The 22,419-nt window shown below is 36.1% G+C and overlaps 1 protein-coding gene across 2 annotated transcripts in view; it reads right to left on the reverse strand.

The window, feature by feature from the left end:
- Positions 1 to 1,380: 1,380 nt before the first annotated feature.
- The window catches only part of LOC127859870 (uncharacterized), a 56,193-nt gene continuing 35,154 nt past the window's right edge, over positions 1,381 to 22,419 (reverse strand). For both annotated transcript variants that reach the window (XM_052397444.1, XM_052397445.1), the window contains exons 9-11: positions 21,974 to 22,125; positions 12,658 to 12,770; positions 1,381 to 5,980 (exon numbers count right to left, since the gene is read on the reverse strand). In XM_052397444.1, the coding sequence (XP_052253404.1) occupies positions 5,866 to 5,980; positions 12,658 to 12,770; positions 21,974 to 22,125 (380 nt within the window). In that variant the 3' untranslated portion in view covers positions 1,381 to 5,865. The remainder of the gene's footprint in view (positions 5,981 to 12,657; positions 12,771 to 21,973; positions 22,126 to 22,419) is intronic.

Below are 22,419 nucleotides of genomic sequence, written 5' to 3' on the forward strand. Positions count from 1 at the left end.
GTAATAGAGAAAGAAGCATTGCGGACTTCTTTCCGAAGATGCGGAATCACTGAAAATAAGTTTCAGAACATTCCGAACGGTTGCTTGTTTTTCCAAACATTTCTAAACGTTCAAAATTTGGATGCTGATTTTTTATTCCAGTCAGATCACAGAACCAATTTTCCTTATCCTAAATGTTATAGAAGGGTTCAAATTACTTTCAAATTAATGGTCGTATAATAAATTCGTCGCGAATAAACACCGAAACATCTTAATTTTGCCCATTTCGCAAGAGCAATTTAAGGCCTTTAAAAATAACGAATGTGTGTTCATTTGTACTTACTAGTATATAAAAACGGAGCGACCAACATCTGAATAAATATAGCTGAAGTATTTTAATGCGATATTTCATTTGTGATTTGAAAAAGTAGAACTATCAATGAATGTTCTCGGATCCTCTTTCTGCCACTAGACCTGTAGACTATAAGATCAGTTTGTACATAGCCCGAAGATAATGATGCCGGGTGTGAACCAGGCAAGTGTGTACATGTCCCTAACATAATGATTCCGGGTGTGAACCAGACGAGTTTGTACATGTCCCAAACATAATGATGCCGGGTGTGAACCAGACGATTGTGTACATGTCCCAAACATAATGACGCCGGGTGTGAACCAGACGAGTTTGTGCATGTCTCAAACATAATGACGCCGGGTGTGAACCAGACGAGTTTGTACATGTCGAAAACATAATGATGTCGGGTGTGAACCAGACGAGTTTGTACATGTCCCAAACATAATGATGCCGGGTGTGAACCCGACGAGTTTGTACATGGCATAAACATAATGATGCCGGGTGTGAACCCGACGAGTTAGTACATAGCCCAAACATAATAATGCCGGGTGTGAACCCACACAAATTGTTGTTCCATAAGTGATATTTATTACATAAAAACATGATTTTAAGCTACGAGATAATTTACAAATATGTATATTTGAGACACACCTTGTAAATAACGAGTGAAATATCTAAAAATTATAATAAAATGATGGGACAATATTTATATATCACAGACAGCATTAGTATTAACGCGTTTGTGATGAAAACATATGTGTGACTGTGATATATACTGTACCTGTTTACTTTTTCTTTTCGTTTCTTTGCTTGCGTGTTTATTTTGACAGTATAATTGTGCAAGTCGAAATACTCTCAACATCGTCCCCGCCCCCTGTCAATAACTCTGCGTTGGTGTATAGGCGTGCTTTGCTGCACGTATATGATAGCTATCTGTGGCCATAGGGCTATTCACCATACTTGTTTATACATATCGCACAAGTGGGAGCGTGTAATACACTCACCTTATCAATCTATGGTAATTACAAATAAAGGCTCAAACACATAAACAGTGGTTTCGTTTTTATTCCACAAATCCGTAAATAGTTAAAAGCAAAAGGAAACACATACACAAAGATTAAATGTCACGGATTATTTGAAACGCGTCATGCGAAAAAGGGTTGTAAACCGAATGCATATCCTCGCAGTCTGGTCAGGAGCTACGCTGTCCGCTCAAATGTCACGCAAATTTCGTGGTCTCATAAGTGAAAGAATAGCTCCTGACCAGAATGCGCGATTGTGCATGCTGTCCTGTAGCTAAGCTGGTCGCGTACGGAATAAGACCTATTTTCGCAAGATGCAATTAATTATAGAACAGTTTGACAGAGAATAACAAGGTAGAAGAAGCAGAGCGAATGTATGGCACAAACAGAAAAACTTGCATCTGAGTTCTCGAGTACATTTATAGAAAACATGTTACCGATCGGATAAAGTATTTAATACATGTATATTTTATAGGAATTTCCAAATAGCATATTTAAAATAAAACTCTTGTGCGTTCTTTACATATCGATACAAATAAAAGCATGTAAAACTCAAATAACCACACCCGACATTTGAATTAAATAAAAAATAAATCATTATAATATGGAGTTTTTTTATTTGTGGAAAAATTAGTGTAATAACTTTCTTCAGGTGTTTGTGATTTTTGTGAATTCTTCCTACAGGAGATGTACAGCATGCAAGACAGTAGCTAATTGCAATAATTCAACTCTCAGCTTTATAACCCAAAGGGTTGCTGAGTCGCCATAGCAAAAATTATCAAAGGCTCTGGGAGTACGTTTACCGGTATATGGACTGGGCAGTAGCCACTCTAAAAGAAACGTTAATTAGATATTTATTCATCTACAAATAGTAATACAATTTACAAAGGGTAATTTAGGTTGAAGCTTTGACGGTAATAACTTTACTGATACAATAGTTACTGTCAGAGACCTTGCTTATTATTTGTTCAAAAATAAAATCTGAATTTCACACTGGCAGGTTAATAATTACAATTAAAGTGAAATACTTAAACCAAACTCAATTGAAATATTAAGGTGTTTCTCAGTCTGACTTCAATAAACACCGTCATTTTACTCATCATCTACACATTGTTCATATGTGTTGACTGGGGAAATTTGTTGTAATTACAGATCAGAACACAGTGTATGAGAAATCTCTACGCAAATCAATGGGTTTTGAACCGTACATCATGTGACTTCAATTGATAGCAGTCATCCAGTTTGATATACTTTTCTGCCATTTTCTAATACTCATCTCTCACAACCAAATATCTACCCATATGTGTTTAAAATGAATACATCAAAACACAACAGTTCAATGCAGTGGTCAACAAATAAACAAATACAGGTTTAAGATATGAAACAGAAAAACGAATAAACAAATTAACATATAAAAACAGCACACATATTACTACAGACAGCACTATCTGTATATAAAACATTGTTTAATATCAACAACACAACAAAACAATAACATATTTTCTCACTAGGTGTTCACCCTTTTTTTACAATCTTATACAAAACATGTTTATTCACCGGGAAATGCCATTCAACTGGAAATTACAGCAAGGTTAACATGAACAATTTGTAGATAACTATTTACCTGTTGCAAGTAACATTATTTAAAGACAATATGTTAAAATTCTTATTTATTTACACTAAAATTCCTAAAAGTAATAAATGCTTCATGATAATCACAAACGACTTCTTTTATTTAAATTAGGCTGAAACCATACTTAGTTTTTTTAACAATAAGATTTGATTTCACAAAACTGTAAATAAGTCTGAAAATGTATTATTTTTTATTTGCACTATCCTTCAATGTTTTTCTTATTCACCTATATTATAACAGGATGTCATGATATTGATTTTAACTATGAAGTTGCACTTATTCATCATACTGTTTTGTTTGCAAAGATATATATCATTATGAAATACATTAAAACATGATTTAACAAGCCATGTGTCACAATACAAATATAAACAACAAGCCATATATTTGAAGCTCCTGAAATGCTCAAATACAACAATGTGAAAACACAGATCTTCACTTCTTTCTTCTTTTCATGTACATACTATTGCACAAACTTCAACAAAACAATCAAGTAAACTAAAAATTAAAATGTCACACACCTGCAATGGTTTTGTTATTAAAAAGAAAAACTGTATGTAATAACACTAACACAAATGCCATATCATCAAAACTCTAAATGCATTCTATGAACTCCCACCCACAGCATGGAGATTCATGTAACAATAACACAACACTATAACACACAATTAAGATTCATCTGCCACAAATGTTCTGGAAGCTTACCAGAATTGATTCATTGGCTCATGTGAATAAGTCTTAGAGATGATAGCCATCAGTGGGAAGTTATCTAATAAAAGCATCCCCACAGACAGACGTACGAATGTACAGTGCCACTGGTACATGCTACCTTGTTTGAAGGGGGGCATGAAAACATAATTTAGCATTATGAATGAACTGTTTGCTAAAGGCCAGTAGCTATAACAGTGAAACACATTGTAAATGTCATTTAAAAACACCACTCCTTATATTATCTGTTCAGCATTTATATCAACTATTTCGTATACAATATATTTAGCACATAAATATACCACAAAATAATATTCAATTTGAAATCATGTATGATCGGCATTCATACTTCAATACATAATTATATAAGTAAACAACAAATGTAGTGCATATGATAATCAGAATCACAATTAAACAATAAAAAATATTTTGAACAATCTTGGTTGCTGAGATAGAGAAAGTACTTGTGTAGACAAAGAAAAAAACACCAAATAGAGATAAAAATTATTAACAAATATATAATATAAAAATCTGGGTATGGCACGTTATCAACAATAACACTTAACAATATACAGCTATAATAGCACATCATAATATATACAAATACACCATGTAACAAACATCTGAACCAATATTTGACTGTAAGTTAAGTCTTTTTCACATTTAGTTACTTAATGTCAAATTAAAGGTTGTATGTTTACACTCTCCTCACTTCAACTACACAATTATTGATAAACAACTTGTAAAGACTGGTTATAGCATGACGAACTTCATGTTAACATTGATTTGGAACTTACCCCATCCATGTTAAGGATTTGACAAATAACTGCTACAACGTTTATATTTCTACACTAAATGCAAAATGTGCAGCTCACAGACTAATTTATGTGGGTGTTTCATGCCATTAATTTAACCCTTTCCCCAATAAGAAGCCAAGTGAAAATGGCTTTTGCAAACAGCATAAAACCAGAACTGCCTGTGAGTAACTCGCAGTCTGTTCAGGTTTTATGCTGTTTGCTGCTCATCAGTATCTAAGGTTTGGAAATGAAGCCTTGAAAACTTGAATCCACTAAGAAAGGTCTTAAATTAAATATAACTTTGTAAGGGACTACAAATGCATCAAAATATATCTCTAAGTGGTAAAGGGTTAAGACTTACACAACCTCTAGGCCTCATACAACCAGAATGCAGGATATAGCGGTGTAATATTGTGGTATTCAGGGACGTTTCTTAGCCAGAGGCAATATTTGTTATCAAGATGTGTATGAGGATATAATAGCAAATACTACAACTATTGAGTATATATGGTTACATTTTTTCAACAATTTTAATATTACAATACATTTTCAACAAGACTATTGCCAAGCAATATTTGTCCCCTACCGGCTCCACCATTGTCAGAAATTCCACCATTGTCAGATTTATATATATATATAATTGTTGCCATAGCAACCAGAATTTTTTTACGTAGGAACAAAATGAAATGACCTGCATAATGTCCATATTGCCATCTATCCATGTTTCAAGTTTCATAAAAATATATGAAGAACTTTTAATTTGTTTATATATATTTTTTTGTAATTTTATATATTTTATATATTATAATTAAGTTATCGCAGGCTCCAGAAAGTGTGACTGACTGACAGACAGACAGACAGAGCGCAAACCATAAGTCCCCTCCGGTGAAACCGGTAGCGGACAAAAATGCCATTTATTGAATGAACTGATTATCTGGTAGGTAAGCAAGCATTGCCAATTTATAACGACAAGAAACAATCACACTTGTGCAAACGGAAATAGCAAATATATAATTCTATCTATGACTGACAGCAACTACATTGTGGAATGAAAACATCTCTTTATGCGGGTAGGCTTGCAAAACACGTTAAATTTTAACATTAAAACATAAAATTGAGATGGAATCATTTAAAAACAAAATGGTAAAGTTATAAATCAGAAAAGACAAATAACGACAATATTCAGAGAAATTTCTATGGAAAAAATACAAGCTGAAAACATTTCTTCAACTGATCACACTCACTCTTATAACTAGACAACGTTACTATAGCTATGCATTGCAAACCAAGGTTGACCTTGAACTTTAAAGCTACTTATTGACCTTGACAGGTCTGCTGATGGCCGGTGTCTGCAGGGGAGAGTCACTAGTGCGCTCACTGGCCCAGTGTCTGCAGGGGAGAGTCACTAGTGTGCTCATTGGTCTGTCGGTCCAGTTCAGCCATGGCTTGCTGGATAGCCTGCTCTAAGTTGCTGTTCATCTTGCGACCCCTGTAACCATCACATTGCAGCAACATTAATTTGAATGGAATCTAGAAATGGGAAAAAACACCATACTGCTGCTTTCAATAAACAAATATGCTCCCTGCCCCTCAGTTGGCAGCCTTGTCAGTACTGATATGTTAGTCTATTTGAATAATCTAAGACCAAATATAGGTCAATATCAAGGTCAAAATAAGGTCAGGAGATGTGGGTGTGTTGATAGTGTTCGAACACATGAGAGTGGTACTGATGTAAGACTAAATGCGTCATTTTGGGTGAACCAAGAAATTTGGACATCTGTAAGTGTAAAACTGGGTCATTGTAAAAGGTAAAAATAAGGTCAAGTGATATGAGTGTGTGGATAGTGTTCAAAGACGTCATCAACTTAAGTATCAAATCTTTAAAGGAAGCATTATTGATTTTATATAATGTGCTATTTTTCGCTTACCTCAGAACAAATGATCAAAGGGACAGGCAAATTCTTTTTATATGTTTTCGGGCTTCTGTTGATGCTGGGGGCATACAAAACGGTGAATACACACCAAACATTAGGCCTTTCTGAGGTAGTCACACAACTATGGCAGCAATATGAAAGACTGGACCCATTTACAGGTTTGAAACAAAAGTTACAAGATGTGTTTGTGAAACACTATGTCCCCGTGTATGACGTTTGACCTTGAAGGATGACCTTGACCCTTCACCACTCAAAATGTGCAGCTCCATGAGATACACATGCATGTCAAATATAAAATTGCTAGCTTCAATATTGCAGAAGTGACATTACATGAGCAATTTTGACCCATATATTTGACATTGAAGGATGACCTTGACCTTTCACCACTCAAAATGTGCAGCTCCATGAGATACACATGCATGCCAAATATCAAGTTGCTATCTTCAATATTGCAAACGTACTCATAAAATGAGCGATTTTGGCCACATATATTTGACCTCTGACCTTAAAGGATGACCTTGACCTTTCACCACTCAAAATGTGCAGCTCCATGAGACAGCAGGCTAAATATCAAGTTGAATATTGAAATATTGCCAAAGTGTACATTAAATGAGCGATTTTGACCCATATATTTGACCTGTGACCTTAAAGGATGACCTTGACCTTTCACCACTCAAAATGTGCAGGTCCATGAGATACATTTGCATGCTAAATATGAAGTTGCTATCTTCAATATTGCAAAAGTTATTGCAAATGTTAAAGTTGGCGCAAACCAACAGACCAACCAACCAACAGACAGGGCAAAAACAATATGTCCCCCACTACTATAGTGGGGGACATAAAAAAAATGTTAAACCTTTGCAGCAACTTGACATGAATGTTCCCATATCTACTTGTGTCTGAAAATGTTAGGTAGAAAAAAACAAGAGGGCCAAGATGGCCCTAGTTTGCTCACCTGAGAGAAGTCGGTTCATTCAATCTTTACCTAATGTCAAACTCGACCTGGATATTGACCAGACAAACATCCTGGTCAAGTTTCATCATTATTGAACCAAAACTCTGGCGTAGAGAGTGTTTTTGTTTTTGTAAGATTTGAAATGGTGACCTATCATCAAACTTGACTGAGATCTTTCAGCAACTTTGATAAAGAATGCTTGAGAAATGTGAATGCTAGAGTGTTTACAAACCAAATGTGGACGGACGGACAACGGACGGACAGTGGACAAAGACCAATCCTAAAACCTCACCTGAGCAATCAGGTGAGCTAAAGTGTGTTTCACCGATCTGAGCCATTTTCCAACTTGTCCAAGAAAACTGCCCCACCCCCCTGGCAGCCATGTTTATTGACCCATCAGGACTATTTGCAAACTCATCTGAGATATATATAAAAGAACCTTTTCACCAAGTTTCATGATGATTGGGCAAAAAATGTGACTTCTAGAGTGTTCACAAGCTTTTTTTACTATATAAATATAAGAAAACTGCCCCCCCCCCCCGGCAGCCATGTTATTCAACTGACCGGAACCATTTTCCAACTCAACTCTCGTATCAAGAAAACAAATGTTCTGATCAAATTTCATGAAAATTGGGTAAAAAATGAATGTGATTGCTAGAGTGTTCACATGTTTTCACTATACAGTCAATCTTGTATTTAGAGACCACTAAAAGGAGTAACCAAAAGTGGTCTCTTAATAAAATGGTCTTTAAATAAAATAAAAGGCCATTTTTGATGAATGCGGACCTTTGATTTTAAATCCAGATATCCGATTATCTCTTTTTGACACAGCGATTTCTGCTTTTGTAATCAAAATATATCTAAATATAAACAAGATTTTAAATCACAAGTGTGGGGGTGTGGACATTTATTACATTATCTTCCAAAAATGCGGAAAAAAAAGCAAAACAAAACAAAAACAAAAAAATCGGGGGGGGGGGGGGGGGGGGGGGGAGAAGGGATTCTTGGGTGCGATGGTCGGACGGTATTTCAAAAATAAAATAATAAGAATAAATATTTGTGTTTTTTAACTTTAAAAAAAAAAAAAAAATTTGGTGGAGGTGGGGGGGGGGGGTATAGTTTGAGGGTGTGGTGGTCATTTGTGAGATGATCTTAAAAAAAAAAAAAAAAAAAAAAAAAATAAAAAAAAGGGGGGGGGGGGGGAGAGGGCACGGGGGAGGGTTTGGGTGGAGTCTATTGGTGTATGTCAGGTAAGAGTAGTTTTGTCAAAGTATCAATCAAATCTAATCATAAATAAAGAAGTTATGGCAATTTTAGCAAAATTTAATAATTTGACCTTAAGAGTCAAGGTCATTCAAAGGTCAAGGTAAAATTCAACTTGCCAGGTACAGTAACCTCATGATAGCATGAAAGTATTTGAAGTTTGAAAGCAATAGCCTTGATACTTTAGAAGTAAAGTGGATCGAAACACAAAATTTAACCATATACACATGTATTCAAAGTTACTAAGTCAAAAAAGGGCCATAATTCCGTAAAAATGACAACCAGAGTTATGCAACTTGTCCTTTTACTGTACCCTAATGATAGTTTGTGAGTGTTCCAAGTATGAAAGCAATATCTATGATACTTTAGGGGTAAAGTGGACCAAAACACAAAACTTAACCAAGTTTTCAATTTTCTAAGTATAAAGGGCCCATAATTCCGTCCAAATGCCAGTCAGAGTTACATAACTTTGCCTGCACAGTCCCCTTATGATAGTTAATAAGTGTTGCAAGTATGAAAGCAATAGCTTTGATACTGTAGGAATAAAGTGGACCTAAACACAGAACTAAACAAAATTTTCAATTTTCTAAGTATAAAAAGGGCACATAATTCTGTCAAAATGTCAGTCAGAGTTACATAACTTTGCCTGCACAGTCCCCTTATGATAGATAGTAAGTGTTGCAAGTATGAAAGCAATAGCTTTGATACTTAAGGAATAAAATGGACCTAAACACAAAACTTAACCAAAATTTTCAATTTTCTAAGTATAAAAAGGGCACATAATTCTGTCAAAATGCACACCAGAGTTATCTAACTTTGTCTGCCCAGTCCCCTCATGATACTAAGTAAGTGTACCAAGTTTGAATGCAATAGCATTGATACTTTCTGAGAAAAGTGGACCTAAACGCAAAACTTAACCGGATGCCAATGCAGACGCCTACGCCAAGGTGATGACAATAGCTCATAATTAAAAATAAATAAATAAATAAAATGAATAAAACATTTTTTTTACTTAAAATAAGTTGTATTTGTTTTCTCTAATTCTAAATACAATGTAAATGGTTTGCACAGAGATTGGGTTTTTCCGACTCCAAACTCATTCGCGATTAAATTTACGTGCACTTTTACTCTTCGACACTTCCAATACCCGAATTTTCTCATTTAACGTTAATACTTTCCGTTTTGACATTTTAATTTCTGCATGTAAGCTTATATATATCTGACTCGATTATGGTACATAGGGAAATAAAAAAAACACCTTGATTGAAAACTAAATAAACACGCCTGATTGGAAAATTTGCTAACACAAACTAATAAGCATAATAACAATTACATTTTTTAATGAACAGATTTTGCGACATGTTACCGATTAATAGTTTATTTTTTACACCTCTCGGGAACACTGAAAATGTTTGTCGCGTCTGCGATTTCTGCAATACAATCGGTGATCAATTGTGTCACTTAACGTCCCAGATGGTAAACTCTTTAACCCCGTAGACTGTTGGCAATACCTCACTGTATTATTCGACACCAAAAATTGATACACAGTCATCATTAACACCGGTCAGAACCGGTCATCGAGACAAAGGAAAATGGCTGGTGTGAAATCACAACAAAGGTGTCATCGTTCATGTTATCGGCTTATATAAACAATCAACACTGATTTGTCCCTGAACTGTCAACAGATTTACCACTTTTACCTTAAAGCGGTCGCTTAATTCAAGACTCGGGCATCAAAATACACTAAAATCAGCGGTCACTGGTCGCTTAAGACAAAAACCGCTTAATACAATATGAAAATATAGGTAAAACGCTCGGGCGGGATTTAAAGTGGTAGCATAAGACAAAAGTCGCTTAATTCAAGTGGTCACAAGCACAAGATTGACTGTATACATATAGAGAAAAATGCCCCGCCCACTAGCGGCCATGTTTTTTCACCGATCTGGACCATTTTCAAACTCGTCCGACATATCAATAAAACCAATGTTTTGATTAACTTTCATGATGATTGGACCAAAATTGTGACTTCTAGAGTGTTTACAAGGTTTTTCTATAGCCATATAAGGAAAACTGCCCCGCCCACTGGCAGCCATGTTTTTCAACAGACCGGAACCACTTTTGAACTCAACCAACATATCATTAAGACAGACATTTAGACAAAGTTACATGAAGATTGGGTATTTAACGTGACTTCTACAGTGTTTACAAGCTTTTTCTTTTTTTTGACCTTGTGACCTAGTTTTTGACCCAGCATGACCCAGTTTCTAACTTGATCGAGATATCATTGGGACAAATCTTCTGACCAAGTTTCATGAAGATCGGACAATAAATGTGGCCTCTAGAGTATTTACAAACAAATGTGGATGGACGGACGGACGGACAAAGACCAGTCACAAAAGCTCCCCTGAGCAATCAGGTGAGCTAAAAAAACATCCAACCTCCAATAACAATTAACACATAAATGATATACAAATCTACACTGTATTATTATGAAAACATTAATAATCAAAGGGGAGTAACTACTGTAAACTTAAATGCAATATTTAGAAGAGTTGTCTCGCATGTTACATGACCTTAACTCATGATTGTTTAACAAGCCTTTTTACTATATAAATATAAGGAAAACTACCCTGTCCCCCTGGCAACCATGTTTTTCAACAGACCGGAACCATTTTCAAACTTAACTCATGTATCTAGAAAACAAAAGTTCTGACAAAATTTCATGAAAATTGGGCCAAAAATGTGTCTTCTAGAGTGTTGACATGTTTTCACCATATACATATAGAGAAAAATGCCCCGCCCACTAGCGGCCATGTTTTTTCACCGATCTGGACCATTTCGAACTCGTCCGAGAAATCAATAAAACCAATGTTTTGACCAACTTTCATGATGATTGGGCAAAAATTGTGACTTCCAGAGTGTTTACAAGGTATCTCTATAGCCAAATAAGGAAAACTGCCCCGCCAACAGGAGGCCATGTTTTTCAACGGACCGGAACCACTTTAAAACTCAACCAACATATCATTAAGACAAACATTTTGACAAAGTTGCATGAAGATTGGGCATGAAATGTGACTTCTACAGTGTTTACAAGTTTTTTTGTTTTTTTTGACCTAGTGACCTAGTTTTTGACCCCGCACGACCCAGTTTCGAACTTGACTGAGATTTCATTGGGACGGAGCTTCTGACCAAGTTTCATGAAGATCGGACAATAAATGTGGCCTCTAGAGTGTTTACGAAAAAATGTTAACGGACGGACTTACGACGGACAAAGACCAGTCACAAAAGCTCACCTGAGCAATCAGGTGAGCTAAAAACAAAGTTTACAAATTCACTTGCTGATAAATATGAATATAAAGTGTCATCAAATCTAGCAAATGTATTTCAAGTTATGTGTAACACTTCCTTTTTTTCTTTTCTAACAAAGGGCCATAATTTTATCGGATAAACTGCCCCCAAAGTATCTGGGTGCACAGGTTCAAATTCTGATTAACCAGTATGAGTTTGTATTGTTTCATCACTTTAGCAGCCATTCTTATTATGATATGAGTGATACTCATTCAATACTGTCAAATGTTATTTATTGGTAACAAATTGGCCACAACACTGCTTAATATGCTTAACATACCCAGGTCTGCAAGTTCACATAATGATGAAAATACTTTTAAAGGTTTATCACTACTGCTGTTATATTTTTTAGTTGGTACGCCTCACAAATACAACGAATGGACAGAAGCAAATTTTATTATACCTATAATTTTGATCTAAACATGATTAAAGTCTGTAAGTTCCACCTATTCCCTACTGACCTTAACTTCTGCAGTGGCGTAGTGGTTATGGTGTTCCCCTAGTGAAAAGGAGGACCGGGTTCAATCCTCACTGTGGGGGCGTACTTAGATCTCCATCAAAGACACAAAGTACTGGTTCTACCCAGGAAACGGACTAGAGAGCGTTTCAATAAGCATTAGGCTTTTGATGCAAATAAGCTAAAATAAATAGGTTTAAACTACAGACCTTCTGTGTTTTTTCCTAGCCCTGTGGTGGGCCTCCAATCCCTCTGACAAGGTCTTCAGTTTGTCTGGCTCCACCCTTGTGACCGTGTTGTCACCAAACCACTTCACAAGCAGCTGCACAAGCAATGCAAGAAGAAATAAATTATGCTTCAACTTTTTAAAATATGAAAGAATAATGGCAAAATCTTATCAACCAATTACAGTATTTTTTTTCAGTTTTGGGGGAAGGGGGTCGGGTCCCCTGAGGGGTGGGGGGGGGGGGAATTCGCACGTAAAGGGGGAAAAGGGGGGAAATTTCTATGCTTAGCTAGTAACAGTACAAAATCAAGTTTTTCACCATACAGAGGTAGAAAAACATAATTCAAACTCTTTTATTTATAAACATGTTATGTTCATGTTCAAAGTTCAACATTTCTGGGCTTTTCAGCGAATTTATCAATTATTCTGGTGACCTCCTTTTCACCAAGTCTCTCTGTGTGCAAACAAAGTCTGATCAGGGACTCCAGTGTAGCTTACCCAAGCCTGTTTCTCTGTGGGGTGCAAAGCAGGCTGAGCAAACTAAAAATATCTTTCAACACTCTCTTGACCGGACATTTCTGGCGTTTCACTGCCGGCATTTGAAGAAGACTGACTTTTTAGTTGTACTTGTTTGAAAAGAATATCAATTTATTTTTAAGTTAAAACAGATTTGTCAATTTTTTAACGATAGCTTTTGTTGTTGTGCGACACGTTGGAATACGTATGGTTTGCGGTAGATGTCGTAAAGCGAGTCGTGATAGTGAACTACGTATGGTTTGCGGTAAAGGCTAAAATAAAGTAAACGCGCGGATGCAGTTCAGGAAAATTGTAGTAAATTCGTAACAAAAGATGTATTTAAATGAGGTATTGATTAAAATTGAATAACACTTCCGAGAGGGGAATTTAAAAAATTATTGGGGGAAAAATATATACTCTAAAGATGAGAAAATGGGGCCGAATAACGCCGAATATTTCATCCAAAAAAACACTGAATTACCATTAGTAACAAGCAAATTCGTTGAATTGATATGCCGCGCCAATATGCTTCTGGACACAAGTGTTATATTTGACACTCAGCTAAAAAGCATTTTTTTAAGATACAAAGTGCCATAACTCTGTTATTAACAGATGGTGTACAATGCCATTTGCAGACCTGTTTACCCTACCAATTGCTTCTCAGTAGTATAGAGGCCATCTCTCAGTAGTTTTGGGCTGTTGTCAGTTTAACCTTTTCAATTATTTTGAGCATTAAAACACCATGACTGGGTCACATATCAGTTTAACGGTACATAAAGTATTAGATGAATTTACTTGCTAATAATTAAATCTGTTAAGTGATTTTATTTGCTTATATTTGTTACAGCGTTTGCCATTTGGATTGGGAAAAATGGCACGATAAACCATGAAATTGGAAAAAATAGCGCGATAAACCATGAAATTGGGAAACATTAAGCATTATAACTATGATTATAAGTAACAGAATTAAAATTGTTTTTAAGTGCATGTTTGACAGCATTTTTATATCATAAAGTGCTGCTTTAATGTCTTCTTACAATGAAGTCAATATTTAATTAATGTCCATCCACATGCATATTAAATTTACAATAATCTATAGATTCTCAAATACACCATTTGATCATAAGCTCTTTAAGAGTAGCTAATAATTTAATTCATTATTTTTTTAAATTAAATATAAGGGGAAAACATAAACAAATATTGACAAACACCCTTTACTGTTCTTGTTGTGTTAATAATGTATTAAATGGAGTTAAAATAATATATTTTATTTGTTTACCTTTCAATATCTTGCACTTGACAACCTCAGTTCAATGCTATTTCATTAAACTGTTCAGCGTAACAAACATAATAAAGCAGAATATGCATATGAATCTGAGTATACATAGATCCACTAACATATAAATCAAATCATGTTTGTCTCTTTCCTTTTGCGAACGATACTCATTATAATAAATGCTTTTACTTTGTGAGTAGACTGAACTACAATTTTTTCCAACACTTGTTTCCGTGACGCACATTCACGGTGCATATTTCTGATAAATATTTTATTCTTATCTCAAACGTAGTATTTTGCGTGAATTCACACACGCATTACATCATTCCCTAATGACCATATGATATCCGTTGTTAATTTGAATGGTATTTATTATTTTCGCCGTTAATCGCAATTTCTCGTCTGCTTGCCACCATCTTGGACGTGTGTAAAAGCAGGCGTGCTCAATCCCGATGCATCGACTATCGTCGGTATTCGCCGCAATAGAGAGAGAGATGTGTATACTGGATAGCAATATATATATTCGGCTAAATTTGCGAACCAATACGCAAGTCAGTTGTTGTTCGGAGACGACTCGACAAGCTCGATCAGCACTCGTTCCCCGGGAGGCTTGAATTTTAACATTTCTTACTACGCAAGCGCCTAGTGTTTTTCCCAGTCCATTTTAGCGTGGCGAAAAGCCACACCGCCCTCCTGGATCGCCATGCTGCCCTTTTCAAATGCAAATTTCGCCACGCGCCCTTCTTTTCAAAGGCAAATTTCGCCACGCGCCCTTATCGATAACATCTTTATTGCCTTACGATCTAACTTGGTCCGCAAAATTAGCGTCCTTGATTGTCTGTGACGCTCCGACTGTGCTTGATTTACTCGAAAGATGTCAACGTCTAATCGACTATATTATTTGAGCAGATTTAATCTATTACAGTGCTCGATTTATAGGAAGGCTGCTCCAAAGCTGTGAATAAGTCATGCGTGAATAACCCCGTGTCAGTATCAATAGATAATGCCAGAGGCTATGTTATACCAAGTGCACTTACTTCGGAGACTTTTGATGAAAAACTCGATGTTATGCTCATGGCAATTGTGCATTGCATGCATTATTCAGTTATATCAAAACATATATTTTTACGCATAATTACATTTAAAAACACAAACAAATTTATTCTTTATCGCGTTTGTCTTTAAGATAATTAGATCTAATTATTGGAATAATTACTGAGACGTATACTAATTTAACAAAATGCCAATCGCGTATACGATTTAACGTTGCCATGCGCACCTGTCGCTTACATCATTTGACATTTGAACAACAAGGCGGACTATACAGAATTAAAATGCGACTCGGCAAAAATGGCAAATAAAGTCATAAACGATCGAATTAACGATGGAGAATATACATTAAGAAGGAATTAATGAAATGTCTGTGATAATCAACGATGCATAAAAATGTTTTAGATAGCAACAACATTATATATTTATTTGTAATCTACTTGGTGGATGTATATCACGGAAACGAGTGTTTGCATATTGTTAGCGATCAATTTACTGGCAATGTTATTTTAAACATCTGGCAAGATTATTGTTAGAAAATGGGATAAGACAAACATGGTTTCATTTATATGTTAGTGGATCTGTGTATAATTAGATTCATGTGCATATATTGCTTTATTATGTTTGTGGTGCTGTACAGTTTATTGAAACAGCATGGAACTGTACATTGCAAGGTAAATATAAATCATAGTCAGTTAAATACATCAATTACCATTTAATGTGCTTGTTTATATGTTATTTTTTTCCACAACTGCTTCAGATGCGATTACATGTTGCCCCGTAATTCAGGTATTCAGGGAACGTTTTTGCCCTTTTTTGCCTAAACTGCGCGCTATAATGCCCTTTTTGAAAGTAATGCGCCATGCCCCTTTGCCCTCCTGGGAAAAACACTAAAGCGCCAAAATGATTATGATTGATAAATTACCCGCAAAGACCGAAAATAAGCGAAAGTACGATAAAAAACTGAAATTTTACCATTTTGATCGATGGATCCGTAGTTTTTCAGTACAAATCCGTAGTGCGTAGTTTAGCCAAATAATCCGTAGTAACTACGGCGAATCCGTAGAAGTAAACAGGTCTACATTTGGCATGCATGATCCTCTTATCCATATATATACTCATACCAAGTTTCAATGAAATCCACCAAAGACAGAAGGACAACTCCAAAACAATATCCCTCCGCCTATGGCGGGGGATAACAAGAATGAATGTCAGCTGTGTGGAGAGTATTATTGTTAAAAAAAATGGTCTTGAGATTCAAAAATCCAATTAAATGTGGACAAAACTAAGTCAACTATGCAATCCAACAGGCAGCTATATCTGGCAGAGATTAGTTTGAACTTGAAGTGGTAACATTGAATTTGAGCCAACATGATATACTCGTGACTTCTTGACATCTTAATTATATTATCTTCTCTTGAGAATACTTAAATGTTAACACCCAACTTAAGAGTCTGTCCAGCATGCAATTTGAGCAAAAATATTTCCCCCAGTTAGCTAACTTTGCTTTGTTCAAAGAGCTTAGAGAAATCTATTTCGCTCTAATTTTCAAGTTAACCCATGAAAAACAATACCTGTTAAGCAACCTCCCATTTAAATTTCTGCAAACTTAATGTATTTCTTCACACAAGGTTATAAATCAACAATCAAATTTGTTGAATTTATACGCCCATCAATTATATTAATTGATGGGTGAAGAACTAAAAAAAAGCTTATTTGCATATACAAGAGGGCCTGAAAGGCCAAAAGTTACTCAATGACCTGTTCTTTGCAGCCTATGATATCATTAGAATAAATGTTCAAGATTCATGAAGACTGAACTATAAATGTGACATTCAGAGTGTTAACAATGTTTTTTTATAGCCTTATAAAGACAAGAAACCGTCCGAGACAGGTGATGCTCCCCAAAGTGTTTTTTTGTCACAATATTGCACTATATATTCAGATAAAAGGAAACATCTTGAGGGCACAGTAGTTGGGGGGACAATAATTTTTTTATAGAAAATTTCAAAGGGCCATAACTCTGTGAAAAAATCATCCGACCAGAACCCGCTGATAATATGCACATCTCTTGGTAGTGAAGCTTCGCATAAAGTTTCATTGAATTCCGGTCATTAGTTGCTGAGAAATAGCCCGGACAAAAATTGTGCACGGACGGACAGACAGACGCACACACGGACAGACGAAGCGGCGACTATATGCTTAAAAAACATAAAAAATGCCCTACCCCTGGTGTCCATGCCTTTGAACAAACCAGAAACATTTTTGAACTAATCCAAGATATTAATACCAAACAAGAGGGCCTGAAAGGCCCAAAGTCGCACACCTGAGATAACAAGATATTATTGGGACAAATCTTCTGACCAAGTTTCACGAAGATCGGAAAATAAATGTGGCCTCTAGAGTGTTAACAAGGTTTTACTATAGCCATATAAGGAAAAATGCCCCGCCCCCTGGCAGCCATGTTTTTCAACCAACCGGCATCATTTTTGAACTAATCCAAGATATTATCGGGATGAATCTTCTGACCAAGTTTCATGAAGATCGGACAGTAAATGTGGCCTCTAGAGTGTTAACAAGATTTTACTATAGCCATATAAGGAAAAATGCCCCGCCCCTTGGAAGACATTTTTTTCAAGCAAACATAATTATTTTCGAACTCATCAAAGATATCATTGAGACAAATCTTCTGACCAAATTTCATGAAGATTGGACAATAAATGTGGCCTCTAGAGTGTTAACAAGGTTTTACTATAGCCATATAAGGAAAAATGCCCCGCCCCTGGACGCCATGTTTTTAAAGCAACCAAAACCATTTTTTTTAACTCATCCAAGATATCATTGGGACAAATATTCTGACCAAGTTTCATGATGATCGGAAAATAAATGTCACCTCTAGAGTGTTAACAAGTTTAACTAAAGCCATATAAGGAAAATAGCCCCGCCCCTGTGGTGGCCATGTTTTTCAACCAACCGGCATCATTTTTGAACTCGTCCAAGCAGGGATCATATTTTCCAGCAACATCAATCGGTCTGGATTTAAATGGGGAAAAAGTGTCCGAAATTTTTTATCCGAAATTATGACAAATTACGTTAAAATATATACCATTGATTTTGCCATTCATGAAGAGGGAATAATAATGTACAAGTTAAATAGCCTTAAGCATTTTTTTAGACGGAACATACGAGTTTTCTCAATTGATAAAATCATTAGCTATTTCATTGTTGTTTCGGTAACTGTTTTATCTGACTTTTCATCGTTGTCAATATTATTAATCTGTGTAAGTCTATACCGATGTTTTAAATCATTGTCGACTCGATAATAGCTTACACACATGCATTGAATCTAACAAATGTCTGTGCGTAGGTTGGCTACTGGCAATAATAAAACCAAATAGTTGAAAAACAATTTGTGTACGTTATAGTTTGTTGTCGAATAAATGTATATTATTTTTCTTGTGTACTATTTTATGTGAAGTTCCGCCCATAAAAATAACTTTCGACTGTCCTGTCAATCAAAACCGCAACTTTCATTCATTTATTGCCGGATTATTACGCTGGTGGAAAATGTATCGGCATGTTTTGTTTAGTTACAGCGCGTGCTTTCAGTGTATAAGGTCCGCCCACAATTATTGCAGAATATCCGATTTTCTTCTTTGTTTATATGAAAGTTTACTGAAATGCATGAAATGCACAATTTCCATGAGGATAACATCGAGGTTTTAATCTCCGAAGTAACTGTCAACGATTTTATTGAGGACGAGCACACATTACGGACCCATACGTGTGCTAGGTATAAGCCAGTGAAATTATCGATTGATATTGACACTGGTTATTCACGCTTGACTAATACAAAACCGCGCAAATCTTCGTTGTTTGGTGTCATACGCTGATACTAGTCGGCTGACGTGCAATAGACTGGTACTGACCGGTTTAGAGACTGCAGTGAATGGTTTATCACACCTAATTGAGATAAGAATGTAATTAGGGTATGCTAGCATGTGCACTGCGTAATCGATTTCATGACATGGGAATTTTAGCAAACAGAATCGGACCAACTCTTTGGGATTTTCAATCGGTCTAGGACCGACAAAACCGAAAAAAAAAAAGATCCATGCGTCCAAGATATTATTGGGATGAATCTTCTGACCGAGTTTCATGAAGATCAGACTATAAATGTGGCCTCTAGAGTGTTAACAAGATTTTACTATAGCCTTATATAGCCATATAAGGACAAATGCCCCGCCCCTTGGCGGCCATGTTATTCAAGCAAACGTAACCATTTTCAAACTCATCCAAGATATCATTAAGACAAATCTTCTGACCATATTTCATCAAGATTGGACAATAAATGTGGCCTCTAGAGTGTTAACAAGGTTTTACTATGGCCATATAAGGAAAAATGCCCCGCCCCCTGGCGGTCATGTTTTTCAACCAACCGGCATCATTTTCGAACTCGTCCAAGATATGATTGGGATGAATCTTCTGACAAAGTTTCATTAAGATTGGACAATAAATGTGGCCTCTAGAGTGTAAACAAGATTTTACTATAGCCATATAAGGAAAAATGCCCCGCCCCTTGGCAGCCATGTTTTTCAAGCAACGGTTACCATTTTTGAACTCATTAAAGATATCAGTGGGACAAATCTTCTGACCAAGTTTCATAAAGATCGGAAAATAAATGTGGCCTCTAGAGTGTTAACAAGGTTTTACTATAGCCATATAAGGAAAAATGCCCCGCCCCCTGGCGGTCATGTTTTTCAACCAACCGACATCATTTTCGAACTCATCAAAGATATCATTGGGATGAATATTCTGACCAAGTTTCATGAGGATCGGACAATAAATGTGGCCTCTACAGTGTTAACAAGATTTTGCTATAGCCATATAAGGAAAAATGCCCGCCCCTTGGCAGCCAGGTTTTTCAAGCAAACATAACCATTTTTGAACTCATCCAAGATATCATTGGAACCAATCTTCTGACCAAATTTCATGAAGATTTGACAATAAATGTGGCCTCTAGAGAGTGAACAAGGCAAATGTTGACGTCGCACAACGGACAACGCACAACGGAAGACGGGCAAAAGGCGATCACAAAAGCTCACCATGAGCACGTTGTGCTCAGGTGAGCTAAAAATGTTCTGACCGATTTTAATAAAGACTGGACTATAAATGTGACTTTTAAAGTGCTAACATAGTTTTATGATAGCCATATAAGGAAAAATGCCCCACTTCCTAGCAACATTTTCGAACTCAACCAAGATATCATTAAAACAAATGTTCTGACCAAGTTTCATGAAGATTGGACAATACATGTGATTTCTAAAGTGTTAACAAGGTTTTACTAAAGCCATAAAAGAACAATGTCGTGCCCCCATAGCAGCCATGTTTTTCAAACAACCAGATTTTTTTAAAAAGTCATTCAAGATATCATTGAGACAAATATTCTGACAAAGTTTCCTGAAGATCGGAAATAAATGTGGCCTCTAGTGTTAACAAGGTTTTACTATAGCCATATAAGGAAAACTGCTCTGCTCCCTGGTGGCCGTATTTTTCAACCAACGGAAGACATTTTTGAAGTCGTCCAAGATATCGTTGGAACAAATCTTCTGACCAAGTTTCATGAAAAAGGGACAACAAATGTGGCCTCTAAAGTGTTAACAAGGCAAATGTTGACACCGCACGATGGACAAACAGGGGATCACAAAAGCTCACCATGAGCACATTGTACACAGGTGAGCTAAGAAGGGGAATAACTGTAAAATAACAAAGGGTTAGTTTATTGTTTTTATAAACTGCAAATCAACTCATTGATTTTTATACACCTAAAAAGTTTCATGTTAAAATCCTGTATATTATTTGAGATACAGCCTTCAAAATGTTTCATACAAAAGCAAAAACAGGACAATAAGCCTTATTTAAGAAAGTGTAGGGTTATGGTATTTCTCCTTATTGACATCAATAAACCAATTGAGTTTCATATTTGAAATCTTTTAAAGTTGATGAGATATAGCCATAACAAATTGGTGAAAGACTTACAATGGACAAACATCGCCAAAACTATGTTCATATACCATCAGCAGGGGTAATCAGGGCTTACTCTGCCATTCGCCAAATTAGCCAATGGCTACTAATAAGGAAATTTGGCTACAAAAAATTTCATTTGGCTACAAGGTTTTCTGCATTATCACCCATAAAATATCCAAAATAATAAGAATTAAGACAAAAAAAGGTAAATTTGGCTACAGAAAATTTTGAGCCAGAGGGAGCCCTGGGGTAATAATTCCAATACAATTACCAGGGTAAGTATCCAATATTTTTCACACATCCTATCCTCTCTCAAGCTAATTCATGCATGCTCTACAGACAGTAAATGCATTTATCTGGATCCATTGAGGTATGTATAATGATGGGATACAAACATACATGTATCACCTACATCATTTCGACAGTGTACCTTTCCCTCATCAGCCACAAGACCTTGCTTGGTGTCTGTTTCCACCAGCTTTCCAGGCCAGGAGGGGAATCCCCTGATCTGTCCCCACACCAGGTCCCCTGTGGAGAACGAGTGAACATAGCTGCTTGCTGGGCCACTCTTTACACCTTCATCTGTGTAACAGCCAAAGCAATCACTTAAGCGTTGTGTATGTAATACAGTGGTTATAGAAGTGGTGGCTTCTTTTTATTTATTTCAACAACCAATATAATTATACAAGAGGGCCAAGATGGCGCTAGTTCCCTCACCTGAGAGGAGTCAGTTCATTTAATCTTTACCAAATGTCAAACTTGACCTAGATATTTCCAGAGAAACATCCTGGTCAAGTTTCATCATTATTGAACCAAAACTCTGGCGTATGGAGTGTTTTTGTTTTTGTAAGATTTTACCTGGTGACCTATATTTTG

The sequence above is a fragment of the Dreissena polymorpha genome, chromosome 15 (genome assembly GCF_020536995.1).
Source record: "Dreissena polymorpha isolate Duluth1 chromosome 15, UMN_Dpol_1.0, whole genome shotgun sequence".
Lineage (NCBI taxonomy): Eukaryota > Metazoa > Mollusca > Bivalvia > Myida > Dreissenidae > Dreissena > Dreissena polymorpha.